General features: G+C 48.3%; 1 protein-coding gene across 1 annotated transcript in view; it reads right to left on the bottom strand.

Moving 5' to 3' along the window:
• Positions 1 to 27,986, bottom strand: part of MAN1B1 (mannosidase alpha class 1B member 1) — a 262,777-nt gene that overhangs the window by 77,318 nt on the left and 157,473 nt on the right. The window contains exons 7-9 of the mRNA XM_030207057.1: positions 26,993 to 27,141; positions 13,468 to 13,656; positions 12,867 to 13,057 (exon numbers count right to left, since the gene is read on the bottom strand). Coding sequence (XP_030062917.1) covers positions 12,867 to 13,057; positions 13,468 to 13,656; positions 26,993 to 27,141 — 529 coding nt within the window. The remainder of the gene's footprint in view (positions 1 to 12,866; positions 13,058 to 13,467; positions 13,657 to 26,992; positions 27,142 to 27,986) is intronic.

The following is a 27,986-nucleotide window of genomic DNA, read 5'->3' as shown; positions in this document are numbered from 1 at the left end:
CAGAATACTTTTACATGCCACCAGGCATATCTTACGACACCACATTCCAGGGCCTTTAGTCTGCATCCGGAACGCAGATTGCGTGTCCAACACAAAATGGTCCCAGGCCCCGCTCACTGGTGTTCGAAGTGTTTTGGCCATAAATCTCTGAATTTGCCCCCAAAAAGCTCGCACCCCTGGGCAACCCCAGAAGGCATGATAGAGGGTATGAGGTGCATGACTGAATTTAACACACTTCGTCTCATGCATATTGCTTATATGCCCCCATTGTTGTCCCGACATATATGCCCTCAAGATCACCCGATATCCACACTCTCGGAATCTCTCATCTAGAGTAAGAATTGGTATTGAGTTCAGTGCGGCTACTATATTCCATCGCTCAAGAGATCGCCCAGATTCCTTTTCCCACTTCTGTTTAATACCTCTGAAATTTTTTTTTTTTTTTTTTTGGGGGGGGGGGGGGGGGTCTCTGATTCACCAATGCTTTATGTAGGGAGGACACTGTCATTCCTGCTATCTATAGCTTTTGGAAGAAAGCCTCAAGATAGATAATGTCCTATGTTCTGTTGCAGACTGGATTGATCTAAGGTAAAATTATGTATCATACCTGATAATTTTCTTTCCATTAATCATAGCTGATCAATCCATAGACTGGTGGGTTGTGTCCATCTACCAGCAGGTGGAGATAGAGAGCAATCCTTTTGCCTCCCTATTTGTGGTCATGTGCTGCCGGAAACTCCTCAGTATGTCAATATCAAAGCTCCATCCGCAAGACTCAGCACTTAGAGAATTACACCCACAAAGGGACACTCTGCCCAGCTCACCACCGCCGAAACGGGGAAGGGGAATCAACCCAGCCCATCCCCACACAAGTGGGGGAGGGGAATCCGACCAGCTCATCCCCGCGGAGCGGAGGAGGGACACCACACCCGCCGATGCGGGGGGATCTGGCTTATCCTGCAACCGCGGGAGGAGCTGACTGACCCTACCACCGCCGAAGCGGGAGGGGTACAAAGCTGCCCTACAGCCGTACGAAGCGGGAGGGAGCGCCGGCAGAATTTAGGTCTAAATCCAGCCCCGAAAAACGGAGGGGAGAGGAATGCAGCAGCTCACTGTAACACAAAATCGTCTCAACTCCTGAAGAATCCAATTGAAAAAACTTGAAAACGAAGTCCTCCTGAACAGGAACTGAAGACTAAACTTGAACCTGAAATGCAACCAGAATATAAACAGTACAGATATCTGGGAGGGGCTATGGATTGATCAGCTATGATTAATGGAAAGAAAATTATCAGGTATGATACATAATTTTACCTTCCATATCATCATGCTGATCAATCCATAGACTGGTGGGATGTACCGAAGCAGTACTCACCCAGAGCGGGACATAGAAATCCCTGACCGCAACACTGAAGCTCCAAACCGGGCCTCCGCCCGAGCAGCCACAGTCATGCGGTAATGTCTGGAGAAGGTATGAGCCGATGCCCAAGTTGCCGCCCTACAAATCTCTTCCAAGGAAACGGACCCGGCCTCTGCCATCGAGGCCGCCTGTGCTCTAGTGGAGTGAGCCTTCAGCTGGATAGGCAGCACCTTCCCCGCAACCACATAAGCCGCTGCAATGGTTTCCTTGACCCATCGTGCTACTGTAGGCTTGGCAGCCTGCAGACCCTTACGAGGACCTGCAAACAGCGCAAACAGCACAAACAGATGATCCGACTTCCGGAAATCATCCGACTTCCGGAAATCATTGGTCACTTCCAAGTATCTGATGATGACTCGTCTCACATCTAGATATTTGAGAGCAGAGTACTCCTCTGGGTAGTCCTCCCTACGAAAGAAGGGTAGACAGAGCTGCTGATTCACATGGAAGCGAGAAAAAATCTTGGGCAGGAAGGAAGGCACTGTGCGAATAGACACTCCTGCCTCAGTGAACTGCAGAAAGGGCTCTCGACATGATAGCGCCTGGAGCTCAGAAACTCTTCTGGCTGAAGTGATAGTCACCAAAAAGACTGCTTTCAACGTCAGGTCTTTCAGAGATGCCCTCGACAAGGGTTCAAAAGGTGGCTTCTGCAAGGCTCTTAGCACTAGATTGAGATTCCACGCAAGCACCACCGAGCGCAGAGGAGGGCGTAGGTGATTAACTCCCTTGAGAAAGCGTACCACATCTGGCTGCGAGGCCAGGGAAGCACCCTTCAGGTGACCCCTGAAGCAAGTCAGAGCCGCTACCTGGACTTTAAGGGAACTGAGCGACAGGCCTTTCTCCAGACCTTCTTGCAGGAACGCCAACACTGAAGAAATTGGAGCAGTGAAGGGAGAAAGAGAGCTTGCCTCACACCACGATGCAAAGGTACGCCAAACCCTGGCGTAAGCAGTAGAAGTAGAGCGCTTCCTTGCTCTCAGCATAGTGGCAATGACCTTGTCTGAGAAGCCCTTCTTCCTCAGACGCTGCCGCTCAATAGCCAGGCCGTAAGACCAAAGGGGGAGGGATCCTCCATCACCACGGGACCCTGATGCCACAGGCCCTGCTCCGCTGGCATCCGCAGAGGACCGTCCACTGAGAGCCTGATCAAGTCCGCATACCAGGGACGTCTGGGCCAGTCCGGACCCACCAGGATTATCCGGCCCGGATGCTTTGCCACCCGGTCTAGCACCCTGCCCAGCATGGGCCAGGGCGGGAACACATAGAGAAGCTCCTGTGTCGGCCACTGTTGGAGAAGAGCATCTACTCACAGAGATCTAGGGTCCCGTTCTCTGCTGAAAAAGCGCGGCACTTGGCAATTGGCCGATGTGACCACCACCTGCTGAGATAGAGAACATACTGAGGAGTTTCCGGCAGCACATGACCACATATTGGGAGGCAAAAGGATTGCTCTCTATCTCCACATGCTGGTAGATGGACACAACCCACCAGTCTATGGATTGATCAGCATGATGATATGGAAATGTAAAATATAGTGTTTGGCCAGGGCATAGGCGAAGCGGTCTCCCCATGTATTCCTGATCACATTTTGGAGCCCTGCAAAATTTTTTAGTCTTCCATCCCTTCCCAATAAATGTTCCACCCTCGTGACGCCCAATTCTTCCCAACGCAAAAAAGTAGGATTACTTCGTCCTGGTTCAAAATTCGGGTTCCCCCTGAGGGCTAACAACTCCGATACTGTAAGCTGTTTTTAACTAACTTCCACCAAGCTCCTCGCATCGGCTGCAACAACGTACATCGCTTAAAATGAAGGGGTATCTGGTTTTGCTCTAAATTTAGTAGAGTAAGAACATCATATGGGGCAAAGTAGGCACGCTCTATCTCCAGGGGTGTATATGTATCGGTTTGGCTCACCCAATCTCCCACAAGTCGTAACAAGCAAGCTTGATTATAAAGAGCTATATCCGGAAGACCCAATCCCCCTTGCCCCCAGCATCAATTTAGCCTGAATTTTAGGTTTCCTATTTGCCCAACAAAACCTACTGAAGGCCCCGGTGATCTGCGCCAAATCTCTTTGCAACAAGCTGAGAGGGAGCGTCTGCATGAAATAGAGCCAGCGTGGAAGGATTACCATCTTAAGTAAGTTCACTCTGCCCTCAGGGACAAAGGAAGACCATCCCATTGTCTCAACTGGTTTCTGGTCCCTCCCAGCAAGGCCTGTACATTTATGGCACAGTCCCTAAGTCCATAGTCATCTGGATCCCTAAATATTTAAAGACCCCTCCGCCCAACTTAAAGTAAAGTCCCGACCCCATAATTTCTGTACCTCTCCAGAGGAAGCCAAAGCCTCTGATTTAGTTAAATTGAGACATAGTCCTGCATAATCTCCACATTCCCTTAATGTTCCCATAAGCACCTCAAATGATTCCCGGGGCTTTGTAACTAGCAGTAGGAGATTGTCTGCAAAAGCTGCTATTTTAAATTCCAAGTGGCCCATTGGCATCCCCCTGATCGTGGGACTAGCTATTATGTCTCGGATCAATGGGTCGAGAGAAAGCACTAACAGCAGTGGTGACAGCGGGCACCCCTGACGGGTACCCTCTGTATCGGGAATCTCTCCGATTCCACCCCATTAACTCGCACTGTCACCTGCGGCTTAAGATAGAGGGCCTTAACTGCCGACATAAATCGCCCATCAAACCCGTACTTTTCTAATGTTGCAAACAAAAATGTCCACCATACCTGGTCGAATGCTTTTTCTGCATCAAAACTAATATGTAGGGACGGTGTATTCATGAGCCTCCTCATCTCTAGTGCCCCTATAATTTTCCTGAGGTTTTTAGCTTTTACTCTGCCCTCCACAAATCCAACTTGCGCCTCATGGATTAATTTTGGCAGTACTTTCTTCATCCGATTGGCCATTATTTAAGCTAGCAGTTTAGTTTCTACATTTAAAAGCGAAATTGGGCGGTAGGACTCCGGAAGCATCGGATCCCGCCCTGGCTTGGGCAGTATCACTATCTGTGCCAAAGGCAGGCCTTCCGGTAGCTGTTCCTTGTCCACTATACTATTAAAGTATGTGGTTAAAGTCGGTGTAATGGCATCACCCAAAATTTTGTAAAATTCTATGCGTAGGCCATCTGGACCCGGTGCCTTAAGCAGCTTCCCCTGCGTTATGGCCAATCTCACTTCTTCTACCTCTATTGGCTGATTCAGTTTATCTTTATCCCTATTGCTAAGAGAAGGGCGGTTTATATTGTCCAAGTATAAAGATGCCGGTAACCCATCTTCCCCCGATTTCGCATATAGGGTGTGGTAAAATCTTGCAAAAACCTCACAAATCTTCCCCTCTCGACGCTCCACCACTCCCTGTTCTCCCCGGATTTGCAGAACCGGCCTTTTATTGCCCCTGGGGTTAGCTAATCTGGCCAAAAGACGTCCCGCTTTGTTGCCAAACCGGTGTAGCTGATACTTATAATACACCTGGGACTTTGAGGCTTGCTGGTGTAGCAACATATTTAATGCCGCCTGTAGCTCTAATAGACTGCTGCGATCGGCTTCTGTGTGTGTTCGACCATATGCCCTCCTAACCTTGCTGACCAATTCACTCAGCCTCAATATCTCTCTATTTCTCACCTTTCGCGCATGGTGATAGTAGCTGATTATCTCACCCTGGAGCACTGCTTTGGCAGCCTCCCAAAATAGGAGTGGGTCATCCACATGCTGGTTATTGAGGGTTTTATAATCTTCCCAGCGCTCCTTAAGTTTCTCCCGGCACACTCCATCTCCCACCAGTGCCAGTGGAAACTGCCACGAGCCTCTTTTATGATCCTTAATACCTACTTCCCATTCAAGCAAGACCCAGGCGTGACCTGAAATCGTGTATGGCCCAATAGTCATTGCCTGTACCATCCCAAACATGACTTCGGACGTAAGTATATAATCAATTCGGGCTTGTGATGTGTGTGCCCGTGCATGGTGGGTATAATCTCTTTCTCCTGGGTGTAATACTCTCCATGTATCTATTAAATCCAACATCCGTCACACTCTTTTCAAACCTTGGTTTGATGCTGCTATATCACTCCGTTTCCCTTGGGAACTGTCTAATAAAGGATCCCACACCGTATTAAAGTCCCCTCCCACTATTATATGGGGTCCTGAATAGGTCAGCAAATGGCCAATGATCCGATTGTAAAACTGTTTGCTATATTGGTTAGGGGCACATACATTGCATATTAGTACTTTGTGACCAGAGACCTCCAATTCTACTAGTACATACCTACCTCCTGCATCAACCATAAAAGGACGGACCTTCGTTGCTACTCCCTTCCGAATGAGCACTGCCACCCCCCCTTTTTTCCCTTGGGCCCCCGCGGAAACACAATCCTCCACCCACCATGTCTTTAGTTTAGCATGCTCTGTCTGGTCTAGGTGTGTCTCCTGCAGTAAAGCAATGTCTATTTTATGTCGCTGTAGGTGTTGTAATATTTTCGTTCCTTTTATTGGTGAATTAATCCCCCCTACATTCCATGTTACTAACCTAACCGTGGTCTCTAGGTAAATGATTACTTAAATGCAACTCCACAAGATGAATCCTTCCCCTAAGAAGGCACCCCATCCTATGCCCCCCCCACCATTTGCTGCTACCATCTGGACGTCTCCTTAAGAGCTCTAAAGCGAATGCTACATACCTGTAGAAGGTATTTTCCGAGGACAGCAGGCTGATTGTTCTCACTGATGGGTGACGTCCACGGCAGCCCCTCCAATCGCAAACTTCACAAGCAAAGGCCTTTGCTAGTCCTCGCGCGCCCATGCGCACCGCGCATACGCGGCCGTCTTCCCGCCCGAACCGGCTCGTGTTCGTCAGTCCCATATGTAGCAAGACAAAGACAAGGGAAGACACAACTCCAAAGAGGAGGCGGGCGGGTTTGTGAGAATAATCAGCCTGCTGTCCTCGGAGAATACCTTCTACAGGTATGTAGCATTCGCTTTCTCCGAGGACAAGCAGGCTGCTTGTTCTCACTGATGGGGTCGATACCTTGATGCAGTCGATGCCGAGGTCGAAGGGTTTGATGCTGCTGACGTCGATGCACTCGATGACTCCTGTGCTGTTGTCGACGAAGAGCCCGAGAACAACACGTTCCACTGGGCCAATCTCGCAACCTGAGTCCTCTTCTGTAAAAGAGCGCAAAGACTACAGGCCTGCGGGCGGTGCCCAGCCCCCAGACACTGAAGACACGACGCGTGCCTATCAGTGAGCGAGATTACCCGGGCGCACTGGGTGCACTTCTTGAAGCCGCTGGGAGACTTCAATGACATGGGCGGAAAAATCACGCCGGCGAAATCAAAATTCGTAATGGCGACTAAGGGCACCAAAAATAGGGAGAGAGAAGAAACCCGTACCAAGGCCCCAAAAAAGGCCTACCCCGAAAGCGAAAGGAAACTTACGTCAGGGAAACAAACTGGACACACGGGAAGGGACAAGACCGAGGTCTTCTCTTTTTTTTTTTTTAGCGAAATCGCGAAGACGCACGAGGGTCAACTTTGAGGGGCACGAAACGAACACGACTGTCCCGAGCGCGGACAAAAGAAGACTGACGAAAACGAGCCGGTTCGGGCGGGAAGACGGCCGCGCATGCGCGGTGCGCATGGGCGTGCGAGGACTAGCAAAGGCCTTTGCTAGTGAAGTTTCCGATTGGAGGGGCTGCCGTGGACGTCACCCATCAGTGAGAACAAGCAGCCTGCTTGTCCTCGGAGAATTCCCCTTTGCTTAGTGGTTGGCCTCCTTTTAACCAGTTTTTAATCTACAATTGAACACTACCTCCTATCCCATAACTCTCCAGTTTCCTCTGGAGTCTTTCATGAGGCACTCTGTTAAATGCCTTTTGAAAATCCAGATACAAAATATCAACCAGCTCATGTTTAGTCACCCCTTCAAAGGGGGTAGGGATATAAAGTACCAAAAGATGAAGTTCCCTGCCTTGAACCCAGACCTTCAGTAATAGATACAAGCCCTTGTCATCCTTGAAAACTAACTCAGCACGATAACTGACAGAGTTACGAATTAAGATTGTAACTCCTCCCTCTCTGCTCCCTGAGGATGCAAAACACACTCCCCCCACCCCACCCTGTAATTTAAGATGTTCACTATCTGTGAGTCTGGTTTCCTGGAGGCATGAAATGTACACCACCCGGCACTTCATTTAAGATTTTCGTACGTTTAATGGGTATAGTAATAACCCCCACATTCGAAGTGGCCAATCTACATGTATCCTTCACAGACAGATGAAAAGCAAGAAAGCTCTTTAGAAGAAATTCTAAGCAGAAAATAAGCTCCAGGGCACCCAGCCTCCACCCCGGAGCACAATCCCGTCAGCCCACTGCATAACATAGATCCAGAATGTCTAAGAATATGTGTAAATCCTCAACAAAACCCAAATTTGCCTCAGTACAGGTACCTGAAAACCCTGCAAATCCCTCCATTTCCCATCCTCTCCCCAAAACTCCATCCCATCCTATCCCTTTCCCATCCAACTCACCCAGGACAGTAAGCAAGAACCAAAACCATGTCAGCCAGGAAATCCCAACCATGGCGCAATCACATGTACCTGTATCATGGGTCCCAAGCCCCCACCCCCACCCCACTCATGTAGACCAGAATACATACACAATAATATACCCACAGGATCACTTTATAAAGAAATTATGAGAAAAACAGAAAATGCATGCATACCAAAATGTAGGCTCTGATATGTCAGATAGTTCAAGCCCTTCTCAGGCAGTAAAGATCAGTGAGCAACTGCCCACCATATGATCAAGTAGCATTCCCCCAGTGGAGAACCAATATTATTTTGCTATAGAAAAGCGGTGGCTTGCTCAGGCGTCTCCAAAATTTCCTATTTACTCACGTGGAAGATCTTCAGTGTCGCAGAATATAAAAGTTTGAATCGCCTACCAGTCTCTGGAAGCATAGCACAGCAGGTCCAAAACGCCTGCGTTTATCCATAAGGGTCGCCGAAAAGTCTTGAAATATACGAATGGCATGACCTTCATAAATATTTGTATTTCGCTGCGATCTACAATTCCAAAGTATTTCCTGTCATTGCGTAAAGTAATGGCACTTAGCAATGATTATGCGAGACTGAGTCGCAACAGGCTGATGACGACCTAATCTGTGGGCCCAATCAAGACATACCGGGCTCTAATCATTTGGCATAAGAATTTTTCCGTCAGCCAGTGCTCCAAAATGTGAAGGAGCTGGGAACTGGGCAGTGATTCAGGGAACCCCAAGAACCAGAGGTTATCCCTCCTGGATCTACTTTCCAGTTCCTCAAGCCACTCCAGGTATATGGTGACCGCAGATTTAAATGTGTTAACCTCTGCTCGCAAGGCCTGCTGTTCGTCCTCCACCATCGAAATTCACGCCTTCAGTGGAAGCACCCGACTGACCATATCTTCAGTGAGTGATCTGGGTAACCAGATGGTAAAACAAGGTTCTAAGGCTGCAGTCATAGAAGTGGTGAACTTGGAGAAGGCGGCTGAGGTAAACTGGGACACCGCTGTGCCTAGACTATCTGCCACCTTGGTTGTCAGAGCTTTTGCACGGCTTTCTTTCTGAGCGGTTCTGCGTGACATCGGTGTCCCGCAATGCTGTAAAAACTGATCCATACAGCTACCACACCCTCCGGTACACAAATTAATATTGAAAAAGCTCTTTGGAGATGTTGAGGGGATTGAAGGGACCCAGGACCATAGAGCTGGCAGAGAACGCGTCTCAGCCTGCTCACTGCACCACGTGACTACAGTATCAGCGTTAGAACAATTTAAAAAACTGGCATTATATTTTCTCTGATATTCTAAACATTCAGACGTTACTTGTATTATTTCTGTCTTCATATTTTTCTTATACCTCATATATATAAATAGCTTATATTCTGAATGTAAATAAAAATTCTTTACTATTTCCCATCAGTTTCAAGTTTTAGATTAGCAGAATAAACATAGATAAGGAAGAACTTAGATTGCTCATCAGAAGTCATGAATATTATATCATTTCCAGAGTGCATTACATATCCCAACTTGCATGTCTCTTTTCTCCCATTAGGTGGTGAATACATTGTTTACTCCTACAATCCCAAGACAGAACAACCGGATGCCTCAAAGGCCTGAGCAACTTAACCCCTCTCACGAAATGGACAACATCCTGATGACAGACCAATGGCTTACTGACAGCCAAGCTAAGAAAAAAAGTCAAGTTTGAAATCTGCATCTGTAGAGAAGCCAAGGCTAAGCCTTTATCCAAACCATCCAGCAAAAAAATTCAGGATGTCCGGAACCAAGGCACGCAAGGAACCACCTGCAGATTGGATGGCCATGATTCAAAGATTCTACAAACATGAGTGTACGCCTGGGAGATAGATCTATGCTTTAAGCTGAGCATGACTCTGGCAGAGTATCCTCTCTTGAAAAGGCATGCCCTCTCAATAGCCAGGCCATAAGACAGTATAGACATGGATTCGGCATTCACACCAGATCTTGTCACAACAAGATGTCTGAGAGCACAAGGCACAGGGGGGTTCCTACCACCAAGTGAACTAGATCCCCATACCAATCAGGCCCCAAAAAATCACTGGACCTCAGTGATGCTCTATCCTCTGGAGGGCCCTGCCAATCAGGAGCCATGGTAGAAACACATACAAAAGGAACGACTGGCCACAGCTGAATCAATGCATCAACACCTTCCATCCACAAGTCCTTCCGGCAACTGAAGAAGTGGGAATCCTTGAGTTGCTCGCTGTCACCATGAGATCAAAATCGGGAGCACCCTACCGTTGCACTACTAATGCAAAGGCCTCTAGACCTAAACTCTATTTGACGGATCCAACAAATTTCAACTGAGATAATCCACCTGCACATTGTCCACCATGTCCACGGTCACGACCACGTGTGCTGCTGAGATATCCAACAGATGAACCTCCACCCAGGCCAATATTGTCACTACCTCCTGTGCCACCTAAGGGCTCTTTGTACTGCCCTGACGATTCACAAATGCCACTGTTGTGACGTCTGATAAAATCCAAGCCACCATGCTGCACCAGGTCCAAGAAGACTCGAAGCAAGACCTCTCTGGTCTCCAGCTTGTTGATGGACTAGGTTGCCTTCTCCCAGGACCACCAACCTTGGGCTACCTTCCCAGGCAGTGAGTGCCCCAGCCTGATAGATTTGCATCTGTGGTAAGCAGAATCCAGTAAGGCGGTTCAAGGAGCATCCCATGGAGGAGAGGAGCGTTCACTAATCACCAGGCCAGACTCTCCTTCACTATTCCAGACAAGGAACGACATACCTACAGGTCCTGTGACAGCGGGAACCAATGAGCATGTAGGGAACGTGGCAGAGAATGCACATGGGCCCTGGCCCACAGGACTACCTCTATTATCACTGCCATGGACCCCAGCACCTGAAGATAATCCCATGTCTGCAGCTGAACCACTGCCAGCAGACAGTGAACCTGTCAATGCTACTTGGACACCCTGTCCTCCATAGGAAATATGTGTGCCTGACAGGTATCGAAGCACACACCCAGATAATCTATCACTTGCTAGGAAACTAGTCTGCTCTTGGTACAGCTGACTGCTAGCCATGCTCCTCCAACAACTGCATCACCTGTGGCCTGGTCTGACTACCCTCTTGAGCAGACTTCACTCGAATAAACCAATTGTCTAGATATGGGGTAAACCAGAATGCCCTCCTTGCGCAAGGCTGCCACCGCTGCCGCCACAATGACCATTACACTTTAGAGAAGGTTCTAGGCACAGTAGCCAATCTGAAAGGCAGAGTGCAAAATTGCCAGTGCTGTTCCAAAACGGCAAAACAGAGATAACATTAATGGCTCGGTCTGACAGGAATGTATAGGTATGCTTCAGAGCGATCAAGAGGGATGAGGAATTCGTCCCCCTGTACTAACAAAATCACAGAGCAGAGAGTTTCCATACAGAAGCGAAGCACCCGTAAGGCTTTGTTGATCCCCTAGAGGTACAAAATGGGATGAAACAAGCTTTCCTTCCTGAGATGAAGCAGATGAATATCTTTCTGCACCTTGTTCTGCCTGAGGGACCAGCACCAAGGAACACCGTGGAGACACTGCGAAGGGTTGATGCAACTACCACCTCCACTTTCCAACAGGATTGGCAAGGGGACATCAGTAAAGTCCCGCAAAGGTGGAGCAAACTGCAGAGCGTAACCGTCTCTGATGGCCTCCAGTCGAAGCAGCACTGGACCCAGAGACCCCCCTCCAACCTGCTACTAGCACAAAATTTACAGGAGCCACCAGAAATGTCAAACTATGCTTGCCACAAGAGCATCATCAGGGTGGCTTGTCTGAGTACACCATGACGCTTCACAAGACTCAGTACCACACCCCTTCTCCTCACCTCCACATTGCGACAGTGAAGGAACAGCAGCAACGGGGGCAAAACTTGCACGCCAAACTAAGTTTCACCTGCACTGTGCGCTGGGCTTCTTCCTTTTTTTGCAGTCAGAGAAAGACTGGCACTCAAGGTTCCCCAACCAGGAGTAGGGAAAGGGCGCCAAGACACAAAACCAACTTTTCTGGATCAGCAAGGTGGTGGGGGGGGGGGGGGGGGGGGGAAGGGGGAACCTCAGTCACCCCGGGTGTTAACACTCCCAAATCTGGGACCCAGGAACCTTGGAGACCAGCACCAGTGCTGCTTAGTATGCTGTTCTTTTTAGTTTTTTTTTTGTCTTCACTAACCAGGAAGACTCCAAACAAGAGGAGAGAAGGGATGGAGAACTAGAGACAGACCCCCACCCCTCAAAACCTGAACAGTAGACCCTTCACACGAGCTGGGCTACAGAGGTACCTGCCATTGTCCTGACAGAAAAAATACAGGTCAGTGAGGGGCAGCACAGGTTACTTACAGGTTCACTTTGAGGCTAGTGTTTTCTCAGCCTCCATCTGCTGGTAGGAGTGCATAACTCACTCGTCCAAACTGGTCTAGAGGAATGACAAGGAAAACTAATTATCTGAGCCAATGATTATACTTAATGTCAAGAGGAATGTTGGCATATACAAATTGATGCGCTTCTATGTCACCTTTTACTCCTAAAAAGAGGATCAAAGTAGTGTACATTGCTCAATAATGAAGTGACCTGACATACTGTGACATTTATGCTGTTATAGTTATCACACCGTGCAAATACAGTGATAAGAAATTAGATCTTATCTGCTAATTTAATTTCCTTTCTACTAGTCCCACAAGACTTATCCAGAACCTGTGGGTCGTGTTCGACACTCAGGAAATTCTAATCACACAAATCAGGGTGCTTCAGTACTACTGTCTTTAAAAATTTTTGCACACACTGTGATAGCAGCTTGCAGTGTAAATATCTGGAGAGCATCAGTGTCTGTGATGAGAAGGGGTCTTACTCGTTTTCCTTCTTCCCGCTCTGGATCCACTGCTTGAGCAAGTACTCATAGTAACTGTCTGCTCGGGCTCCCAGAGTGAAGACCCCCAGGTGGCTGAACTGTCCACTGTTTGTGTTGATGAACATGGGTACCAGTCCATCACGCTTCCCTGACAGGGAATGCACATGTTTGGTCACTTGGTCCACTGCTTTCTGCAACACAAAACAGGACAACTGAATGAGACCAAGATGCGTCTCTTAAATCCTTTCATCTCAAATGACCTGCCTGAGCAATTTGAGAACTTTCATTCATCGAGGGCTGGAGAAGACATCTCCTGTGAGACTTTAGCCTCCAAGCATTGCTCTCGTACTAAACGCTGTCCACCCACCATCCCATCACCAAATCAAATCTCAAATCTACCCACCTATCTCTCCTTATGTATTCTGTCCACCTGACTTAACCTACCTTGCAGGGATATGAGAGAGGGTAGGCAGGCTACGACAGTGCTATCTTGAGTCTACTGTAGCTCCAAACAGAGGAAAACTTTCTCATATGAGGAAAAGGAAGATGGTACTCCAGTGAGATAAAGGAAAGAGAAATGTTTGCGATTGCTTATATCCACCTGGAATTTCTCATCCCCTGTGAGACGAGAGAGCTCCCTGAACTCGAGCTGAATACTGGTGACTTCTGCTACAGTGCTGTCAGACGTCCAGCGTGGTGGATGGGCAGAGCCTTGGCCAAGGTTCACATCGGAGAAAGGAATCTTGGAAGGTGTTTTGAAGGCAGGCATCAATCGATTCCCTAGGTCTTTCTATACAAGATATATTGAACAACATGAGTAAGTGGCCAATATATCTAGCATTAAGCATACTAAAAAGAAGCGCTTCTCCGTAAAACAAAGATACTTACCTGTAGCAGGTATTCTCCAAGGACAGCAGGCTGATTGTTCTCACATGTGGGTCTGCGTCCACGGCGGCCTCAAGAATGGAGACTTTCCAGCAAAATCTTCAAAAACTTTGCGACAGCAAAAACAGTACTAAAGCTCAACAACTCCAAGGGAAGGCAGGGGGGAAGTGAGCAGTGCTTTTTTTGTAGGAAAAAAAAGGAACTGGTACTCATTATAGGCGGTGTCACCACCTATGGCTCCACCCCTATCATAGCCATACCCACATCAGCCACACCCCTTACACCAGCCATGGCGCATATAAACAGACATCACTGAAAATATTATACTAGTATAGGAGAACAAAAAACATGATTTTTTTTCATTATAAATAATTTCTGTAAGCTGTTACAGCTCCAGTATACCCAGTACAAAATAAGACAGCAGATGTAAATTCTCAAATTGGACATATTCCAAACACTAAAATGAAAATAAAATGATTTTTTTCTATCTTTGTTGTCTGGTGACTTTGTTTTTCTATTCCTATTGGTCCCAGTCTCTGATTCTGCTGCTCTCTATCTGTTCTCTTAACTCCGTTTCCAGGGCTTCCTTTCCATTTACTTCTTTACTTTCCTCCTTTCTTCTTCATTTCTTGCCCTACATCCATAAGTAAAATCTGGGTCCTCCGTGGAATTGACTGGAGGAGGAATAACATGGATCCAGGCTTTTGCCTATTTTCTCCATCCATGTGCAGTTTTTCTCCTCTCTTCCATTTCTCTCATCTCCATCCATGTGCATCTTTTTTTTCTCTTTCCTCCCCTCTATCCATGGCCAGCATTTCTACTCTCTCCCCTCCCCTGTATCCATATCCAGCAATAATTCTCTCTCCCCTCTCCTCCATCCAAGTCCAGCATTTCTCCTCTTTCCCCTTGTCCACCCCTCCCATCCATCCATGTCCAGCAATTTTCCTCTCTCCCCTGCCCTCCACTCCATTCATCCATGTTCAGCAATTCTCCTGCTCTCCTCTCCATCCATTTCCAGCATTCCTCCTTTCTTCCCTGCCCTCCCACCCATGTCCAGCAATTCTCCTCTCTCCCCTGCCCTCCCCTCCATCCATGTCCAGCAATTCTCCTCTCCATCCATTTCCAGCATTTCTCCTCTCTTCCCTCCATCCATGTCCAGCAATTGTTCTCTCTCTCTCCTGCTCTCCTCTCCATCCATTTCCAGCATTTCTCCTCTTCCCTGCCCTCCCCTCCCATCCATGTCCAGTGATTCTCTCTTCCCTGCCCTCCCCACCATGTCCAGAATGTCTACCTCTCTCCCCTGCCCTCCCATCCATATCCAGCAATTCTCCTCTGCCCCGTCATCCCCTGCCATCCATGTTCAGCGATTCTCCTCCCTCCCCTCCCCCTTTCTCATTCATGTCCAGCGATTCTCCTTCCCCCGCCCTCCCCTCTTATCCATATCCAGCTAATCTCCTTCCCCCGTCATCCATGTCCAGCGATTCTTCTCTTCCCCCTGTCCTCCCCGCTGCCTACTTGAGAGTCCAGGCCCCCAGCATCAGCCAGTTAAGCGATTAAGAGAGGCTGCTGGCGTCAGGGCCTTCCCTCTGCGAGTCCTGCCTACTTTGTTTCAACTTCCTGGTTCCGCATAGGTGAGACTCGCAGAGGGAAGGCTCCGATGACGGTAGCCTCTCTTAATCGCTGCACTGGCTGATGCTGGGGGGCCTGGACTCTCAAGCAGGCAGCGGGGAGGACAGGGGGAAGAGAAGAATCGCTGGACATGGATGACAGGGGAAGGAGATTAGCTGGATATGGATAAGAGGGGAGGGCTGGGGAAGGAGAATTGCTGGACATGAATGAGAAGGGGGAGGGGAGGGAGGAGAAGCGCTGAACATGGATGGCAGGGGATGACGGGGCAGAGGAGAATTGCTGGACATGGATGGGAGGGCAGGGGAGAGAGGAGACATTCTGGACATGGTGGGGAGGGCAGGGAAGAGAGAATCACTGGACATGCCGAGGGTAAGGAGGGTCACGGGGAAGAGGAGAGGGCCAAGGCCAGCAACTCACCGGTAAAAAAAAGGTACCGGTATGCCATACCGGTGCGTACCTGCACAAAAAAAGCCCTGGATGTGAGAATACATGCCCGCAGTCCTCGGAGAACACCTGCTACAGGTAAGTAACAGCTTTCTCAGAGGACAAGCAGGCATAATATTCTCACATGTGGGACTCACTAGCTAACAGGCTCACAACATGAATTTTTAGCAACTAAGTAGTTAGTGAACCTTGTGGAAAAAAGGGCTGAAGGTTGGAGTTGACTTTTAAGTAGTAAAATGATTCTGCAAGACTGCTTGTCCAAACCAGCTATCCCACCTAGAATACTCTAGACCAGTGATGGCGAACCTATGGCACGTGTGCCAGAGAGGGCACGCAGAGCCCTCTCCCTTGGCACACGCGCCATCGCTGGTCCGCCCACTCTCCCTCCCTCCCAGCACCAGGCCTGCCTCCCGCCCGCCCTCCCTCCAACCAAACAAGCAACCATCAACCCACCCGCCCATCCTCCCTCCCTCCCAGCACCAGGAACCCCCACTTCTCCTCTTAAATTTTAAAAGCGTACCTCCTCGGAGTTCATTCAGGAGGCGTGCGTCGGCAGCGAAGCGCGTGTTCTTCGCTCGGCGCGCCTTCCCTTCTGTTCCTCAAGCTCTGGTCCCGCAGATACAGAAAGGAAGGCGCGCCGAGCAAAGAACACGCGCTTTGCTGCCGCAGCACGCCGCCTGAATGAACTCCGAGGAGGTACGCTTTTAAAATTAAAGAAGAGAAGGGGGGGGGGGGTTCCTGGTTGCTTGTTTGGTTGGAGGGAGGGCGGGAGGCAGGCCTGGTGCTGGGAGGGAGGGAGGCAGGCAGGCCTGGTGCTGGGTGGTGCTGGGTGGGAGGGGGGCCTGATGTTGGGAGCTGGGTGGGAGGGAAGCCTGATGGTGGGTGCTGGGAGGGAGGTAAGCCTGATGGTGGGTGCTGGGAGGGAGGGAGGCCTGGTGTTGGGTGCTGGGTGGGAGGGAGGCCTGGTGTTGGGTGCTGGGTGGGAGGGAAGCCTGGTGTTGGGTGCTGGGAGGGAGGGAAGCCTGATGGTGGGTGCTGGGTGGGAGGGAAGCCTGATGGTGGGTGCCGGGAGGGAGGGAGGCCTGATGGTGGGTGCCGGGTGGGAGGGAAGCCTGATGTTGGGTGCCGGGTGGGAGGGAAGCCTGATGTTGGGTGCCGGGTGGGAGGGAACCCTGGTGTTGGGTGCTGGGAGGGTGGGAGGGAGGGAGGCCTGGTGTTGGGTGCTGGGAGGGTGGGAGGGAGGGAGGGAGGCCTGGTGTTGGGTGCTGGGTGGGAGGGAAGCCTGGTGTTGGGTGCTGGGTGGGTGCCAGGAGGGAGGGAGGCCTGATGGTGGGTGCCGGGTGGGAGGGAAGCCTGGTGTTGGGTGCTGGGTGGGAGGGAGGCCTGGTGTTGGGTGGGAGGGAGGCCTGGTGTTGGGTGGGAGGGAGGCCTGGTGTTGGGAGGGAGGGAGGCCTGGCTATAGAAATGCTAAGTAGTAGTAGTAGTGTTGGGTGCTGGGTGGGAGGGAGGCCTGAGGTTGGGTGCTGGGTGGGAGGGAGGCCTGGTGCTGGGTGCTGCTGGGAGGGAGGGCGGCTGGACATTTGTGCCTGGAGGGGAGAGGACGGTTGCTGGACATGGATGGAGGGCAAGAAATGAAGAAGAAAGGAGGAAAGTAAAGAAATAAATGGAAAGGAAGCCCTGGAAACGGAGTTAAGAGAACAGATAGAGAGCAGCAGAATCAGCGACTAGAACAAATATGGATAGAAAAACAAAATCACCAGACAACAAAGGCAGGAAAAATCATTTTATTTTCATTTTAGTGTTTGGAATATGTCGAATTGGAGAATTTACATCTGCTGTCTTATTTTGCACTGGGTATACTGGAGCTGTAACAGCTTACAGAAATGATTTATAATGGAAGAAAATAATGTTATTTTTTTCTCCTATACTAGTATAATATTTTCAATGATGTCTGTTTATATGCGCCATGGCTGGTGTAAGGCGTGTGGCTATCATAGGGGTGGAGTCATATGTGGTAACCCCGCCCATGATGAGTACCGGCACTTTGCAATAAATAATTCGATTTTGGGTTGCTGTTTGGGCACTCAGTCTCTGAAAGGTTCGCCATCACTGCTCTAGACTCTAGTGAGCAGTGAAGGTGTGGATAGAAGATCATGCACCCACTTTGCAAATATCTTCAATGGAGGCAGAGCAGAAATGGACTGCTTAACATGGCTCTAACAGTGAGAGCAGTGACCCAGCCATGAAGGGTCAGCCCAGCTTCAGCATGTGTGTAGGAGATAGTCAGCCAGTGCGTACATTTGGTGATGGGAATCCATAATCTACAAGGGTTGAAGGATATAAATAGCTGAAAGGACTTCCTGTGAGGTTTTGTTTGCTCCAGATAACATGCTAGAGCACACTTGAAGTCTAAGGTATGCAGTGCTGCTTCTCCAGGACGAGTGTGTGGCTTAGGGAAGAAGACAAGTAGTACAATGGACAGACTGAGATAGAACTCTGACACCACTTTAGGAAGGAATTTGGGGTGGGTTTGGAGCACAACCCTTTCATGGAAGAACCTGATATAAGGAGGGCCCATCACCAGGGCTTGAAGTTTGATCACTCTTCTGGCAGAAGAGCTATTAAGAATACTACCTTATATGTGAGGTTCAGAGAACAGGAATGAAGTGTTTCAATAGGAGATTTCATGAGAGCTGAGAGAATGACACTGATATCCCAAACCATAGGGAGTGGTTGGCAGGAGGAAAAGTATGAAATAAACCTTTCATTAATCTAACTATCAAGGGAGGAAATTAGCTTGTTATCAATCTCGAAGTGAAATATGCTAACAGCACTCGTGTACTTTGAGGTCAGAATCAGAAAGATGGAGGAGGTACTCTTTAAGGGTGGGAAGAGAGCACTTAGGGTCAAGTGCTTTGGCTATACACCAGAGGAAAAATCTCTTCCACTTGATACGCTAACATTTCTGCATAGGTGGTTTCCTAGACGCTAAGAATATCCTATGGACTCTTTCAAGAAGGTTTAAGGAATGTAAATCTATGTCGTCAGTCAGAAACCAAGCCATCAGAGATAGACAGCAAGGGTCTGGATAGAGAACAGACCCCCTCGTTCTTTGTTACTAGAGTTGGAAAAGAATCAACCTCAATGGTTCTTTGGACTATAACCCTAGAAGAGGGAACCAGATTTGACATGGCCAGTATGGAGCAATTAGAATCATAGACCCTTGGTCTCAACCCAGTTTAGAAGAGTTTTCCCTATGAGAGGTAGTGGAGGATAGTAAAGGTCTGTTCCCCAGAGGAGTAAGAAGACATTTGGGACTGTTCGGTTGTGAACATATATTCTGGAACAAAAGTGGGGAAGCTTGTTGTTCTGAGGAGAGGTGAACAGGTCTATTGCTGGGGTCCCCCACTGTTGGAATATTTGATGAACTACAGAGATGCTGAGGGACCATTCGTGAGGCTGAAGGATTCTGCTCAATTTGTCTGCTATAGCATTCTGTTTGCTGGCTAGGTAAAGAGCTCTTATAAAGATGTTTCGAGAAGCTGCCCAACATCATATCTGGATTACTTGCCAACAGAGGTGCTGAGAACCCGTTCCTCCTTGTTTGTTGAAGTAATTCAATTCAAATCAATTCTTGTATACCGCTAATATCCTACTTTCCAGGGTTCAGTGTGGTTTACATTCTTGGTGAGATAAAAACAAATAGTGTTAGTGAAACATCACAACCAGGTTGTCTGTGTGCATGAGTATTACCTGATTAAGAATGCGGTCTTGGAAGGTTTTGTGCAATTCTACATACGTACATAATTATTGCCATACTGGGACAGACCAAAGGTCCATCAAACCCAGCATCCTGTTTCCAACTGTGGCCAATCTAGGTTACAAGTATCTGGCAAGATCCCCAAACAGTATAAAACATTTTATGCTGCTTATCCTGGAAATAAGCAGTGGATTTTTCCCAAGTCCACTTTAATAATGGCTTATGGGCTTTTCTTTTAGGAAGTTATCCAAACCTTTTTAAACCCTGCTAAGCTAACTGCTTTTGCTACATTCTTTGGCAACAAATTCCAGAATTTAATAACACGTTGAGTGAAGAAATATTTTCTCCAATTCATTCATTTACTACTTTGTAGCTTCATTGCGGGCCCCCTACTCCTAGTATTTTTGGAAAGAGTGAACAAGCAATTCACATCTACCTGTTCCACTCCACTCATTATTTTATAGACCTCTATCATATCTCCCCTCAGCCGTCTTTTCTCCAAGTTGAAGAGGCCTACTGCTTTAGCCTTTCCTCATAGGAAAGGCGTCCCGTCCCCTTTATCATTTTTGTCGCCCTTTTCTGTATCTTTTCAAGGAGGTTGATATGTCATCGTTTCTACCGTGTGGACCAAGAACCCTGTGTGTGGAGACCATCGAGATAAGCACCCCAATCTATCATGGAGGCATCCATGGTGAGGACCTTGTGATGTGGAGGGGGCTGAAACGGAAGTCTCTGGGACACCATCCCACCACTGTAGAGAGATACACAGCTGTAGAGCTACTTGAGTAAGGGTCGGGATCACTGAGAGGAGAGCATTCACGGAGGAATGCAGAAATGGAACAGCTAATGGTGTTACATGGACTGTTGAGACCATGTGACCAAACAGGAGGAGCATCTGACGAGCAGATACTGGATGGATTTGAACATCTGAATGGAAAGATGTAGTATGTTTGCTCTCGGTTCAGGAAGGACGGCTCAGCCCAAAGTAGTATCTAGGAGGGCACCTATGAATTCTAACGTCTGAACTGGTTGAAAATGTGATTTGGGGAAATGGAGCCTGATGGCAGATAAAATGGAGGTGTGCGCCAACTTCCGGGAGGCTACCTAGATTAACCAATCATCTAGGTAGGAGACTACATATATGCCCAATTTGTGAAGCGTTGCAGCTACCACTATCAGGCACTTCGTGAAGATTTGAAGAGCTGAGTACAAGCCAAATGGTAAGACCTTGTATTGATAATGCAGAGTGCCACAGCAGAAGTGGAGGAACTTTCTGTGTGCAGGGAGGATAGGTATGTGCGTGCATTCTTCCTTAAGATCTAGACAGCAAAGTCAGTCATTGAGTTGTATCATGGGAAGTAGTGATCCCAGGGAAACCATGCAAAATTTGCCTTTCAGTAGAAACTTGTATAAGTCTCATAGATCGAGAACTGGTAATACTCCTCCCTTTTTTGGTACAAGAAAGTATCTCGAATAGCACTCTTGACCCTGTCCAGAAGAACTGGTTCTACTGCATTCTGTCAGAGGAGGGCCAAGAGCTCCTCTCGAAGTAGTGTCATATGGAGGGAGTTGAAATGAGACTCTCTTGGTGGATGGTCGAGAGGTCTTTTTTTTCCCCAATGCAGAGTGTAACTGTGCTATATGTTGCATAGCATCCAACGGTCAGAGGTTATGAGAGGCCACCTCTGTTGAAAGAGGATGAGTCTCCCTCCAACTGAAAGGTCGCTTGGAATGGACAACTGAACGGTGGCAATGATCTCTAGGAAGGAGTCAAAAACTGGATGGTTGTTTAGACTGAGAGGGTGTCTGGGATTTTTGACCCCACTGATACCTTGGTCTTGAGCATTGGAGTGTAGTCCTTTGAGGTGAAGGAAGAGAAGAGTGTAACTATGCTTAGACATATAATAATTGGAGCATCAAAACTCTCCTGCAAATCTTCTAGAAGAAGAAGAGGTAGCAGAGGTTTGTTCCCTGGATAGAGTTTTTATAGTATCTGTATGTCTTTTGATTAGGTCAGTCAATTCCTCGACGTTGTCATCAAACAAGTTTTGTCCATGACAAGGGACATCAGCTAGACACTCCTGGACAGCAGATTTGAAGTCAGAGACCCTGAGCCTGGAGAGATGTCACATTACTACTGCTATGGTTGAAATGCATGAAATGACATCAAAGGCTTGCTTTGCCAGCTATTTATAATAGTTGAGAAGTTTAATGTGAAGCTTATGGAATTCTCAGCCTTCTTAGGGGAAGGAATTCTACAAAGGAAAGAGTACTCTGTATTAAGAGATTTTAAGTAAATTGTAGAATAAGGTTGATAATCTAATATGTGACTGGTTAGCACTGAAGCATGAAAGGTTTTTTTGCCAAAAGGGTCCAATGTTCTAGGTTCTCTTCTTAGAGGAGCAGAAGAATGACATCTTGCACTGCGAGTGCGTTTTAAAGCAGATTCCACAACTAGTGAATGATGAAGTTACTGTTTTCTCAAACCCAGTGCATTTCTGTATCCTATACATGATATCAATTTTCTTTGGGGCAACCTGAACTGTCAGTGGAGTTTCCCAATTTTTGATAACAGTATTTTTCATAATTGTATGAAGTGGAATAGTGATTCCTTCTCAAAGAGGAAAGTCATAACCTAGAACCTCAAAGAGCTCTAAACAAGGTTCTTCCTCTTTCTCTAATTTAAAAGGTATGGCTTGAGCCATCTCACAGACAAAGCCAGGAAAGTATATACTTTTTGGAGAAGAACTACGTCTCTCAGGTGGCAGAGAAGGATCAGATGGAATGCCATAGGACTCCTCAGCTGAGAGGTTCTGTGGGGTCTTGATCTATCTCCTAGGAGAAGAATGAGTCTGACTCTTCAAAGTACTGTTCATGGGAAGTATGCGGGAGTGTCAACTAGAGCATCGGTCCTTGTTTGCATATGCAGGCAGAGGTTACCCTGTATGTCCTGGTGCTCTGGACCCAAGCACTGAACACATCAGTTATGGAGGTCTGTGCCTGACAGTGGCATACCTAGGGTATTAGACATCCGGGGCCAGTCATTTTTTTTCAACACCCCCCTCCAAAATCCAGTACTAGGCATACTGATAATACAAAACACTCAGGACCTATAGTGCATACCATACCATAAACAGTAATTTCTACGAGTCACACAAGGAAAAGGAAAGCATCTTAAACACTGCAGGGAGCACTAGAACATCAGTTCACCTATTGTAAAACGAAACCAGACAGAATAGTACAGATCATTGATCCTGCACAGTCAATGCCAACTGAAAGTCATGTCTTTTTCACAAACACAGATGCACCCTAATCCACTATAGAATAAGTAATCATAAACTTTCTATTTAGACAAAAATTAAACTGAACCCCCAAGATGACAGATTCTGCATATAATGCAACACCACAGAAACAGAACATGTCCCCTAGTACTGTGCAAAACATAAAGATAGCAGATGGAAATTTGAAAAAACTAACAAATACCAATCACCACTTTACAAATTAACAAATAGAAATAAAACAAATATAGAAAATAAAATAATACCATTTTATTGAACTAAAACATTTAGCTTTCAGAGGCCAGAACCTCCTTCCTCAGGTCACCTATCCTGACCTGACGAAGGGGTTTTGTTCTCCAAAAACTAGTCAAAATGTATTAAAATTAGTCCAATAAAAAGATTACCTTATTTCCATGTTCTATTTATAAACACTTATTAACACAGATACAATACTACTTTGTCCTAAAGCAAAAAAAAGAAAAAATATATTTTATATACAATTTGTTGTCTCTGGTTTCTGCTTTCCTCATCTTCTTTTCACTCATCCTGCCATCCAGCATATGTCTTTGCTCTCTCCCTGCCATCCAGTGTCTGCCTTCTCTCTCTCCCTGCCCCTTCCATCCACTGTCTGCCCTCTCTCTCCCTTCCATCCACAATCTGCTCCGTCTGCCCTTTCTCTCCCCCTCTTCCATCCACTGTTTGCCCTTTCTCTTCCTTCCATCCACTGTCTGCCCTTTCCTTCTGCCCCTTCGATCCACCATTTGCCCTCCCTCTCCCATCCATCCAGGTTCTGCCCTCCCTCTCTCTCCCCCTTCCATCTAGGATCTGTCTCCTCTCTCTCTCGGCCCCCAGTTCCAGCCCCATTATTCCACCTGCCCCTAGTTCAAGCAGGGGAGAGACAGTCTCCCAACTGCCCCCCCTTTTCAGCCCCACTATCCCACCAGTCCCCCGTTTCAGCCCCAGCCCTTTTCTCCCACCAGTCCCGAGCTTCAGCCCCAGCCACTTCTCCCTGTCCCCTTTTCAGCCTCCAGTCCCCACAGTTTCAGACCCTGCCCCTTTTCAGCCCCCAGTTCCAGTACTAGCCCTCTTATCCCACCTACCCTACTTTTCAGCCCCCAGTTCCATCCCCTTCATCCACCTGCCTTACAATAGGGCTCCCCCCTTTTCAGCTCCAGCCAGGGCCGTGCCTAGGGTCTCTGGCGCCCCCCATGCAGACTATCAGTTGGTGGTGGTGGTGGTGGCGGCAGCAGCCCCCCCCCCCCCCCCCCCCGTGAAAATGATCGCTCACCACTTGCCACACTGACAGGAATTGTCAGCAATATTCTTAGAAACAAACTGCTATACATTGCAAAATAAGATAGCAGATGTAAATTCTCAAAGTGGACATATTCCAAACACTAAAATGAAACTAAAATGATTTTTTTCTACCTTTGTTGTCTGGTGACTTTCTTTTTCTGATCATGCTGGCCCAGTATCTGATTCTGCTGCTATCTGTCCTCTTAACTCCGTTTCCAGGGCTTCCTTTCCATTTATTTCTTTCCTTTCCTCCTTTCTTCTTCATTTCTGGTCCTCAGCTTCTGCCTATTTTCTTCATCCATGTGCAGTTTTTCTCCTCTCTTCCTTTTCCCTCATTACATCTCCTTCATCCCTCCCCTCTATGTCCAGCAATTTCTCCTCTCTCCCTCAGCCCTGCCATCCATGCTCCTCTGTCCCCTGCCCCCTCCATTCATCCCTATCCAGCAATTCCCCTCTCTCCCTGAGCCCTGCCCTGCAATCCATATTCATCCATGCCCATCTGTCCCCTGCCCCCTCCATTCATCCCTATCCAGCAATTCCCCTCTCTCCCTGAGCCCTGCCCTGCAATCCATATCCATCCATTCCCATCTGTCCCCTCCATTCATCCCTATCCAGCAATTCCCCTTCTCTCCCTGAGCCCTGCCCTCCCAATCCATGCCCATCCATGCTCCTGTCCCCTGCCCCCTCCATTCATCCCTTTCCAGCAATTCCCATCTCTCCCTGAGCCCTGCCCTCCCATCCATGCTCCTCTGTGCCCTCCATTCATCCCTAATTCCCTATCCAGCAATTCCCCTCTCTCCCTGAGCCCTGCCCCTCCCATCCATGCTCCTCTGTCACCCTCCATTAATCCCTATCCAGCAATTCCCCTCTCTCCCTTCCATGACCCCCCCCACCTCGCATCCATGCTCCTCTCTCCTATGTCCTCCCGCTCCCATCATGTCCCAGTTAGCCTGGCCCGCCCTCTTCTCCCCTCCCCCTTCGCATCCATGCTCGTCTCTCCCCTGCCCTCCCGCTCCCATTGTTCAACTACTGCCCGCCCTCTTCTCTCCCACCAACATCCCTTTTCTTGTTTTTTCTTTTTAAACTTACCTCTGTGGCGGTTCAGCAGCGCAGCGTCAGTGAAGGAGGCGGCGCTAGCCTCCCGACGTCTCTAGCCTTCCCTTCGCTGTGTTCCGCCTTCTTCTAACATCATTTCCTTGACGTCAGAAGAAGGCGGAACACAGCGAAGGGAAGGCTAGAGACGTCGGGAGCGCCGCCTCCTTCACTGACGCTGCTGGACCGCCACGGAGGTAAATTTAAAAAGAAAAAAAAAAGAAAAGGGATGTTGGGGGGGGGGGGGGGGAGAAGAGGGCGGGCAGTAGTTGAACAACGGGAGCGGGAGGGCAAGTGAGGTGAGCATGGTGCGGTGGCGCCCCCCCAGAGGGAGACGCCCCCCTACCATGCTTACCTCGCTTACCGTGTTGGCACGGCCCAGGCTCCAGCCCCATTCTCTCACCTGCCCTCCTTTTTAGCCCCAGACCCATTCTCCAACCTGCCCCAGGCATGGCCCCATTCTCCCTCCTTCTCAGACCCCAGTTCCAGCTCCAGCCCCCTTCCCCATCTGAGCCCCCCACCGACCCAGTCCCCTTCTCCCATCTGAGCCTGCCACCCCCCCCCCCCCCCCCCCCCCCAGTCCTCACCTGCCTACTCTGAGCTACCTTGACAGCTCTCTTCAATCTGCCACCCGGCCCCCTGCATTTAAAAAATAATCTCTGAATCGGAGGCGCAGTGTCTCACATCTGCCTGTAAAAGAAGTAGAACACCTCGTCGGGTCTTCCCTCACTGTGTCCCGCCCTCGTGGAAATAGGAAGTTACATCAGAGGAGGGCGGGATACAGTGAAAGAAGGCCCGACGAGGCGATCCGCTTCTTTTACAGGCAGGCACGAGGCGCTACGCCACCAATTCAGAGATTTTTTTAAATGCAGGGGGCCGGGTGGCAGATTGAAGAGGGCTGTCGAGGGAGCTCAAGGTAGGCAGGTGGGGACTGCAGTGCCAGCGGCCTTTGGGTGGGAGCAGGGTACTCCCCCTCGTGTTTAAACCCGGGGCGGACCGCCCCTACCGCCCTGCCCTTGGTACGCCACTGGGGCCTGAAATAGTCCTATTGCATCGAGTACACTTCTAAAAACCACTTGGAACCCTCGATGACACAGTAGACGCTGTCAAAAGGCTCTATGGCCCGGGGAGCTCGAGTAGTCGAAATTAGTCAATGCTTCCCGGGCAAAAGGGCTCAGAGGCCCCAAAGGACAAAAATTTTAAAATAAGAAAAAATGAATAAATTGAACAACTGAACACAAAAATAAGAACACTATGAAGAAAAAAATATCAAAAAAAAAAGGAAAGGCACCAAAAAGATAAAAGTGTGATGCGATGAGGAGAGATTAAAAAAGCAACTTCTCTGCTCCAAGGAAAACAGACTGTTGGTCCCGTGCTCGAGCATCGGGCAGGAAGGCACCCATGCATGAGCGGTTGGGGCACTGCCTCAAAGATTTAACGTGACAGTGCACTTGCCCGTGTCCGCACCAGGCTCCGAGAATGACGTCATCCACATGTGAGAATATTATACCTGCTTGTCCTCGGAGAATGGAATTAAAACAGACTGCACTAAAGTAGAACTTCCCAGGCTTGGTGGAAAATTAATTAAAAAAAACCCAACCAACCAACCAATAAAAAAAAAAATCCCAAAGATCCCCTTGTATTAGAAACCAATGCAGCATAACATGAGGAATGGGATGATTGAATACATTAAATTTAACTTTTATTAACTTGTGTCATATCTTTCCACAATGGGCACTTACCGCTTTCTCCAGGAAAAGGCTGTCTCCTGTTAAATGATAGGTGCTCAACAGTCCCCCCAGGATACGAATGGTACTTTCAAAGAGATTCACATCTACTTTTTTTTCAAACGACAGCTCAGTTTCCACCCACTTCTTCGCTTCTTCAAATTCTGCAGAGCCAGAAAGAGTGAAGCAGTGAATGAAGAAAAACTGTCAAGGAGAACATACAGCACTTCAATAAACTAGCACTGGCATTTATGGGCATGACATTCTAATCAAAACCTTAAATATCTATTCCTTGGGTGATGGGGAAGGAGCAGCTGTCAGAGGCTTTTATCCCTAAAACATGTAGGCATGCAGCTATTGTGATCATCTATTTGAATGCTTTGCACACTGGATGGATAACTGGCGCAAGTTGTAGTGGTTTGGGGAAAGGAACTGCCTGCCTTTTTTCCTTCAAACTGTACTTCAGTATGTATTCTTTAATTTAAAATTCTCCTCCTGGGTAATTACATTTCCAGGATGGTGCACTCTATAACCAAGGCAGAAAAAGCAGAAGTGTCCCCTTAACATCAAAACACCAACAAAAAGAAGAAAGGGGTAGACCAATGTGGTTCCAAAACATGTAGTTTATTATAAATTAAATAACTTTATATAATTGCAACAAAGCGAATGCTACATACCTGTAGAAGGTATTCTCCGAGGACAGCAGGCTGATTATTCTCACTGATGGGTGACGTCCACGGCAGCCCCTCCAATCGGAAACTTCACTAGCAAAGGCCTTTGCTAGCTCTCGCGCACCCATGCGCACCGCGCATGCGCGGCCGTCTTCCCGCCCGAACCGGCTTGTGTTCGTTAGTCCCGTATGTAGCAAGACAAAGACAAGGGAAGACACAACTCCAAAGGGGAGGCGGGCGGGTTTGTGAGAACAATCAGCCTGCTGTCCTCAGAGAATACCTTCTACAGGTATGTAGCATTCGCTTTCTCCGAGGACAAGCAGGCTGCTTGTTCTCAC

The sequence above is a fragment of the Microcaecilia unicolor genome, chromosome 6 (genome assembly GCF_901765095.1).
Source record: "Microcaecilia unicolor chromosome 6, aMicUni1.1, whole genome shotgun sequence".
In the NCBI taxonomy this organism is placed as follows: Eukaryota; Metazoa; Chordata; class Amphibia; order Gymnophiona; family Siphonopidae; genus Microcaecilia; species Microcaecilia unicolor.
The sequence above is the reverse complement of the archived record's forward strand: the minus strand, read 5'-3'. Positions and strand labels throughout refer to the sequence as shown.